The sequence below is a fragment of the Sminthopsis crassicaudata genome, chromosome 3, assembly GCF_048593235.1.
Source record: "Sminthopsis crassicaudata isolate SCR6 chromosome 3, ASM4859323v1, whole genome shotgun sequence".
Classification (NCBI taxonomy): domain Eukaryota; kingdom Metazoa; phylum Chordata; class Mammalia; order Dasyuromorphia; family Dasyuridae; genus Sminthopsis; species Sminthopsis crassicaudata.
Genome location: NC_133619.1, coordinates 583,421,095 through 583,430,098, shown reverse-complemented (window position 1 = coordinate 583,430,098; position 9,004 = coordinate 583,421,095). Strand labels below are relative to the sequence as shown.

The following is a 9,004-nucleotide window of genomic DNA, read 5'->3' as shown; positions in this document are numbered from 1 at the left end:
TGGAGAAATATACTGGAAACAAGGATACTTACAAGGTGTTAACTCAGTGGAACTGATGAGATGATGGTTCTCTAGTATACATACATTTAGTACTTAGCATGGTGATGTAATGGTCCTCTAGTTCACACATAATTAGTGGGCTGTAATGATGCAATTGTAATAGGGTATTTAAGGGCTGAAAAAGAATGGAAATGGGACATTCTATTTTTGACCAGCTTCCTGGTGGTTCTCTTGCCTCCTGTTCTTCTCCACTAAGATCAAGACTGGGCCAGAATAAAGATTCTAGACTTTATTCCTGACCATTCTCATGGTGTCTATCCTGCTGAGACCAAGGTCCCTCTGAAGGACCTCCAGAAAGCTAGCCTGAATATTACAAGAAGGGATGGAGATGAAGGAAATAAGTGGTCAGATGGCATTTTCCTTGCAGATGGTAATGACTGTGGTGAAATGTATGTTAAGGAGGATAGTAATCTAAATGTTAATGAAGACAAAAAATGAGTTCTGTTTCTGATATGCCTCTTGCTAATAAATGAGAAATTTGTTTTTCTTTTCAGCTTGCTTTCCAGAAAAGAAGCCCAATTTCCTTCATTCCTCATTCTATGTCCCCAATCAATGTTACCCATTTCCGCCCTACTTTCTATCTCATTGGTTTCCCTGGTTTGGAGGCCATTCAACATTGGATCCTTATCCCTTTCTGCCTTATGTATCTGCTGGCCATCTTGGGCAACTGCTTCATCCTATTCATCATTAAGACAAACACTCAACTTCATACACCCATGTACTACCTCCTCTCTCTGCTGGCCCTAAATGACCTAGGCCTCTCAGTATCCACACTGCCTACCACACTAGTCACCTTCTGGTTTGGTTCCCAGGACATCTATTTTGGTACCTGCCAGTTCCAGATGTTTTGTATCCATTCCTTCTCCTTCATGGAGTCTGCTGTGCTCCTTGTCATGTCATTTGACCGTTTTGTGGCCATCTGTCGTCCCTTGCGCTATTCAGTCATTGTCACAGGTCAGAGAGTGACTCGGGCTGGACTTGCCATTATTCTCAGGGGTCCTGTGGCTCTACTCCCCATTGTCCTCCTCCTGCAAACATTTCCATACTGTGGGCGGAGAATCCTCTCTCACTCTTTTTGTCTACACCAAGATGTGATCCGTCTGGCCTGTGCAGACACTACCTTCAACAATCTGTATGGGCTGACATTGGTGGTATTCACTGTGGTTCTTGACTTGGTTTTCATAGCTTTGTCTTATGCACTCATTCTGCACACTGTGATGGGTCTGGCTTCCCGAGAAGAGCAACTACGGGCATTTCAGACATGCACCTCACATCTCAGTGCTGTGTTGATCTTCTTTGTTCCCATGGTGGGGCTGTCTTTAGTACACCGTTTTGGAAAACATGCCTCACCTGTTGTTCACCTCCTCATGGCTAACATCTACCTATTTGTGCCTCCTATGCTCAACCCTATCATCTATAGCATCAAGACCAAGGAGATACGCCGGGCGATTATTAAACTCATGGTACAACTAAAATGGAGTTCTAGGCACTGAGGTTAATGGAAGTCTTCCTGGGAGTGGGGCATGATTTCTTTTATATTCAATTAATTTTGACAAATTTTTATTAAATGTCTGCTGGAAGCTGTATTTTGTTCTCTATCTTGAGGAAAAACACATTTTAAATAAACAATTTCTACTCTCGTAGAGCTCAGCATTTAGTAGATGTGTAAGACATTAATACAGGTAACTATAAAACAAAATATAATGTGTTCATTGTGGACAGATGGACCTGTTTCATACTTGGAAATATCAATAATAATAACAGTTTCTACTCCCATTAAGATATATCTAGAAATATTGAATTTGATTTATTTCTCCTACATCTCTGATCTAGGTGTCTTTGTATGTTAGTTTATAAGGGATGGAATATAAAATAAGTTTATTGTACTAATGTTTTAATTCAACTAAGTTTAATTCAATTCTGAACTAGATGTTAAATTGTTACTATTAACTATTATTCTAGCTGTTAATGCAAAGATGCCTATTCACCTTACTAAAGATTACTTGTGAAGTTGAAGCTGGGAGTAGGATGGTAAAGTTGACACAAAATGCTATGTAAGATCAAAGCACAGAAGATCATTATTCCTGGGCTAAGCCTTTCTAGAAGCTTCATGTAAAAGATGACATTTGAACTGTGTAGGTCTTTGATGATAATATTAGTCAAAGTTTTTCAGAAATAGAGACTTAAAGGAACAGATTTGTGAGAAATATATGAGGATAGACTCCATCCAGGTTAGTATCATAGATACAGATACTAGCTATTTCAACTTAGAGAAGTTTTACTCAGAGACCCTCTGACTTGGATCCCTTTTGGGTTTCTTCAGTACAGTACATTTTTGACCCAGTTTTCTTCCCTCTTTATTTCTCCATAACATTAATAAATTTTCCCAGAGGACTTCTCTTCTTCTCCCCTCTCATTTGCTTAAATCTTTCTCCCTGGCATACCACCCACCCCCTAAACTCTCCTGGTTATTAAAGAAACTTGCCTTTTCTGCTATGCCAGTTCACTTCTAACTTGGTGGTCAGAATAGTTCCTGAGCTCAGATTTCCCAAATCATAGTGCCACAGAAATGAATCAGTGAATGCCAGGAATATATTATTCCTTGAGTTTTGATGACAACTAAGAACAATTATTGTACTTGTAAAAGCACAGAGCCTACGCTATGGAGTAAACCAGGAATTCTTAGACGGTAGAAGGCTCATTGGAGTAGTCCAGTGGAGAGGTGTTGGCCCTGAAATCAGCAATGTTTTCATTCAAATCTGGCATGAAACATTTACTAGCTGTGTGACTTTGAGCAAATTAACCTCTCAGTGTCTGTTACTTCACTTGCAAAATGAGGGGATTCAATTTGAGGGCCTGGAAAGTCCCTTATAGTTCAAAATTTATGATTTGACTCATGTTAAGGTGAGGAGCCAGTGGGAAAAGGAACAGATTGTGGAACTGTGTGACTTAGGTTAAAGTGGGGAAGATTAGTAGAAATAGTTTGTAGTTATGATTAGGATAGCTAAGTGACATAGTAGATAGAGCACAGGTCTAAAATCAGGAATACCTAAGTTCAAATCTAAGCTCAGACAATTACTAGCTATGATTAGTCACTTTTTTCCTGTTTAATTCAGTTTCCTCATCTGTAAAATGAGCTAGAGAAGGAAATTGCAAACCATGCTCGTATCTGCCAAGAAAATCACAAATGAAATCATGAAGAGGCAGACACAAGTGAACAACAAAAATGTGACTAATTGTATGCTACTTTTATAAGTAAATGTGGAATATATTTCACATTATAAACTTGTAAATATTTCCTGGTAAGTAGAGTGAGGTTAAAGAAGGAATTGAGATTTATATAATCAGCATGGGTACCTAAGGCCCTGTGATGGGCATGTGGTTCTGAGAAACACTCGCTAAAACTGACTCGGGCCAGAGCTCTTCCCAGGGTCATCAAAAATCAAACTAAAACAAACTGACCACAGCATAAACACTTCAAAAAGGATCCAGCTTCTGTGATCAAATAAATGTCAAGTTGGGCAAAACCTTGACAGTAGCAGCCCTTGCCTCCCAAACAGCATTTTCTATTTCTGGGACAAACTGAAGTATTTTAATTCAGAATCACAGATCTCTCTTGTTCCTAGCCCCAATTCAAGTTGATTCATCGGTCATTTACTGTATTTCTACCACTGTGGTAGGGATTGAAGATAGAAACAAATCCTACAAAGCTGAAACACTAAGTCAGAACTAATCCCTTTTCTTTCTTTATAAATCATCTATTCTCATAAGAAGTCAGGTTAATTTCCCTTGTACTATCATAGATTGAGCTGAAATTCAGGGGACAGCCTCCCCCTTAGGACCCTGTTTACATATTAATCTATCTGCCATACAAATTCATAGGTGGGGCTTCCTTAGACCTAAGTAAACCCAAAATTAGAATATAGACAAAGTGCCCCTGGGGAAGGAGAATTCTTTTGAAAAATATCAATCAGGGTGAGGATTAAGTTCCCTGGCACACAATTCCAATGTAGGATAAACAAGAATCTATCTAATACAGGGACAGAGTCTCAGATCTTCAGAAACCAAAGCATTATATGAATTAAAGGACAGCTAGAATCCCTGTTTCATAGTGACTATTGGGATTACAGCACCCATATTTCTAGATATTCGGTGCTTTCACCTATGCATTTTTTACTCAGGGTTCATAGTTTAAAAATTCAAAGAGATTGTCTTATATTCACAAAAGACTTAATGCCAAAACAGAAAGACAACTCTGAAAGAGTCTGGAAATTAAAAGAAATTTGGGAGAGCTTTATATTCTGAAAAGTTGGGGCTTCAGTCAAGTAGGATAACAGCCCACATTCTGAGAGCAAGGTACAGATAAGGAAGAAGCCAGGATGTCATTTCATTCAATTAGAGAAACAACAAGTTTTTTGTCTTACAGACAGGATGGAATTTTTGCAGGAGACAAGTAAGGAGCAACAGATCAGAGATTTTATTGTTCCATACTCCTTGTCTGGATGTGAAATTTTGAGTAGACCCTGGACTCTGATCCATCATTTTCAGTTAATAAACAATTATTTATTAAATGTGCTCTCTGAGCTAAGCCCCGTGCCACCCACTGAGGATAAAAAGACAAAAATGAAACAATCTCTTTTCTAGGAATTCACATTCTGTGGAAGAGGAAATCTATATGGCAGAAATGGCAATCACAAAGCCTGGGGAGGGGCATATGGTGACCCTACAACTTTCCTACATGTGGCCTGAACCAGATTAAACTGTTGTGGTTGTTGTTTGATCATTGTCTCCAAGAAGATCATGACTTTAGGGAGTTGAAGCCATGACATGCAAGTGAATTGGATTCCACTGAAGGGGCACTGTGCAAGCTCACTTGCCTCATTTTTCCCTCCAGAGCCATCTGAGTCCAGTGGCCAGATATAGTTCAAGAGTATTAGAGGTGGCCCTGGATGAAATAGGAGACTTTGGCCTTTTTAAGCTATGGTCTTCAATAGTAATTAGGAAACACAATAAAATATAAATAAAATAGAATATACATACTAATACATTTTAAACACTAAGTCAATATGTTATTGCAAGACTCCTTATGTAGATCTTTTTCGATTTAATTTTGATATCAGTGATATAAGTATGTAATGGTAATAAAAAATACATGATAAATACAAAATAATTTAAGGAAAAGTTAGGTAGATTTGAAAGATGGGGGAGCCACTTTCACTGCAAACAAAAATGGTCCTTTTGTTTCCTCTCTGATTCCAAGCCATAGTCCATTCTTAGTTCCAAGAAGTGGATTTTTCTTGGGTTCACAATTCTATTCTCTAATTTCCACATTTAAAAATTTTTTTCACTTATTCATTCAACAATTATTTGTTGCTTGTGTCCTGAACATTGCACTCAGTTCTAGGGGAGAAATGAAATTTTTAAATTTCTTTTTATTTTAAATGTCATTTTTTAAATTTTCTGTTCCAAATTTTCAGTCCCACCCTCTCACCCTTCCCCTACTCATTGTGAAGACAAGAAATAGACTACTGAAGCAATCAAATTTTTTGATCTCTGGTAATATTCTCTGTTCCCATGGGGGGAAATTAGTAGATAGGAAAATAGATAGGCAAAACAAAAGTAAATAAAACTCTTAATTTTACAGAGAAGGAAACCAAAGCCAAGGGGATCCTGATTTGTCCATCATCACACAGCTAGTTAATAGTAAAGCCAAAATTTGAACAAAGGTCTGTGGACACCAAATCTGGCATTTCTTGTTGAGATAACAATCCATTTTCCTAGGTTGGTTGCCTTTTTGTTGTATGGAGAGTAGTATTGTGGACTAAGTCCTGATCTGAGTAAAAAGGTCTGCATTCAAATTCTGTCAGAGCCATTTAGTAACTGTTCTGTTTTGAAAAGTAGAAACAATAACACCTAGTTCATAGAGTTATTGTTGAGGCTCAAATGAGAAAATGAATTGGAAGAGTTTTATAAAACTTAAGGTGCTGTGTACAAATTATTACTCTACATTTCTCTATACTGCTTCTCAGGCTCCTCCTCTCTCAAAAGGCAGGCTACAGAGGAAGAAATGATTGGATCTAAATAGAGACTGATACATACTTTTTTTTTTTTTAACTATTTTTCTTGAAGATTTTTTTGGGAGGTGAAGATCTATCTTCTTTTGAAACGTGACTTTAATGAAATGTTTTTCATAACTTCAAATATGTCTTCTCACCAAGGGGGGTTGGGATAGAGAGGAAAGGAGAGAATCTGGAATTCACACTTTGAAAAATAAATGTAAAAAAATGTTTTTTATGTAACTGAAGAAATTAAAGAAAAAAATTGAAGGAAAAAAATAAAAAGGTAGAGTTAAACTAGATGATCCTTAAAATATCTTTTCACTTCAAATCCTAGGAACAAAATGCGGTATTGCTATAATCTCCTGAGTGGAAAGTGAGGACATAGGCTTCACAAGCATGTAATAGGTACCAGGGACTCCCTAAGTAGCATTACATCAGTGATTTAGAAATCCTTGCTGAATCTGAAGTCCCAGTGACGATCTATGAAATGGGAGGTGATATAAATATCACACCAAGGGAGGGGTACTCACAGACTCTAGGGTATTGTGGACAAAGGCCTTAAAGGTGCCAGGTAAGCAGAGCACAGGCCTAGCTCTATAGATGTGAGCAGCAGTGAACTCCAGTCATCCTAGAGAGCAGGTGAATGAATACTGAGATGAATGCTTGGAGAGGGTAAGATCTAGTGTGCAATTCAGATTAAGTTAGGATCCTGGCTGGTGGCAGGAACAGAATTTTCTATTGATAACTTGGGAAAGAGAAGGGGATAAAGGTGAGAGAGAACTTGGGATCATTGTAATATTTATTCCTCACTTTTGTACAGTGAGGATGGGTCTGAATCTTATGTGGAGATTGAACTATAGAGAAATGAAGGAATTTGTTGAAAGTTACACAGTTATTCACTAACAGTCCTGGAATCATGGATCAAATTCAGGTCTCTGATTGTATGACCAATCCTGTTAGTACTATTTTCAAATCCTATAGGCTTAATTTAAAGAACAGAGAAGGGAGTGGAGCTGTATCAGGAAACTTGTAGGACATTTACAAAATAAAAATAAAAAAGAACAAAATTAAATTTTCTGAGAGGGAATCGGGTTCTAATGGAGGGTGGCCATGGTATCTCCATGGGAAATGAGAGAGGAATCATGAAATTTAAAAGTAAATTTAAAATAAATTTAAAGTAAGATCTTTACTTTAGATTTTACCAAGTAAGATCTTACTTATCAAGAGAAAAAGATCCTCTCAACTGACAGGAGATTGGATAAGATGGCTGCCGGGAGAGAGATACCATTGTATGTCCATTATCTCTGTATTTTATTCTCTCAGTATTATCCAGCTTCCCCTGCCTATGTTCCTTACAAGGAATGGCTCAAATTGGTTCTTGAGAGATGATTGTTATTTGTGTGTGTGTGTGTGTGTATGTAAGCATTTATACCTCAGAAATCAGCAAATTCTCTAAATCTGATTTGATTTATTGTTTTGCTGATTGATGTCACTTAAAAAAGTGATGGAGAAAATGTTAGTGATGCAAATTAAAGTAAAAAGTGTGTCATGGGTACATTTCCCTCCCTGAGAGTTGATTGATATTTATCAGCACACTCCAGCTTTTTAGCCTTCCCTTTCTCTGTTTCTCAGTCTTCCCTTGCTTTCTCCCCTAACAAAGTCTTACTTCCTGTTCCTTAGTCTGCTTTTTGTCTCTCAGTTTCTCCTATTCTAAGTCTGGGTCTTTGCTTTTCCTCTCCATAACCCCAGAGTATTTACCTCTTTTTCTGCCCCATCTCTGTACTACCAGTGAGAGAAAGCTGTCAAGTAGAAGTGGATGATGACATACTTTCAAATTAAACTGAAAAAGGATCAGGAGCAGAAAAAATTACATGTAATTATTGTCTAAAGCAAGTTGCCTTATTATTATATTATATATGATTATATTATATAATTAAGGAATTATGTGAATTCCTTTGTCAGTATAAAGAAACCTATGGGCTCCTCAGAAGAATATTTTTAAATGCATAAAATAAAATAAATATGATTGCAAAAAATAACTGATTATGTTAAAATAAATAATATTTCAAACTAATTACATCAAAATGTAATCAGTTACTTTGATTGTCAGGAAAAAAATAAGATCATAAGCCTCATCCAAAGAAACTCTAATTGTCGTGGAAATACAAGTAAAGGAGGCTATGATGAGAGAAAGAAAGAGAATTAAAGTTCATGGGAGCACATATTTATATTCCCATGCACAGAAAATGGGCAAGAAAGTGTGCTTAAGCACAGATTTTTAAAATTTTATTTTATTTTCAGTTCTGAATGCTATCCCTTCTACTTACCAGCCTACTCCACAGTTGAGAAAGAAAGAAAACAAAGCAGGTTACATATAGGTATAGTCAAGTAAAAATAAATTTCTACATTGTATGCTAGATATTTTACCAAAAGCAGTTAAATTTAGTCTCACAGCTATATCATTGACACTGGATAGAATGTGAGACATGATTAGGAAAGGGGCTGGAAGAGTGATTTTATTGGCATAGAGAACCCTTAGTGAAGGACATTTCTTCTGTTGATGGCTGGTCAGCAACTTAAAGGTTGCAACTTCAGGTCTTAAAGAGTCATCAAGAGATTTAGTCATTTACCTAAGATCCCACAGCCATTATATGATGAGGTGGGATTTGACCTTCACTCCTCTGGACTTTGAAACCAACTTTTACTTATTGAGCAATTAGTCTACTAATGGAAGAATATTCTGCCTTTAAATGAAACAAATTAGATGTTTAAAAAATATAGATGACAGAATAAATCAGAAATCTCTCTAAGGACATATGAATATTGAGGTGAGATGCATGCAAGAAGGCAATTGGTTGAGGACCCACAGGCTGACCAAGAATCAC

The 9,004-nt window shown here is 37.0% G+C and overlaps 1 protein-coding gene across 1 annotated transcript; it reads left to right on the top strand.

Moving 5' to 3' along the window:
* Positions 1-490: 490 nt before the first annotated feature.
* On the top strand, positions 491-1,553 carry LOC141562484 (olfactory receptor 51M1-like). Its single transcript, XM_074302513.1, has one exon. It carries the CDS (start codon positions 600-602, stop codon positions 1,551-1,553), a length of 954 nt encoding a protein of 317 aa, XP_074158614.1. The 5' UTR covers positions 491-599.
* Positions 1,554-9,004: the final 7,451 nt, after the last annotated feature.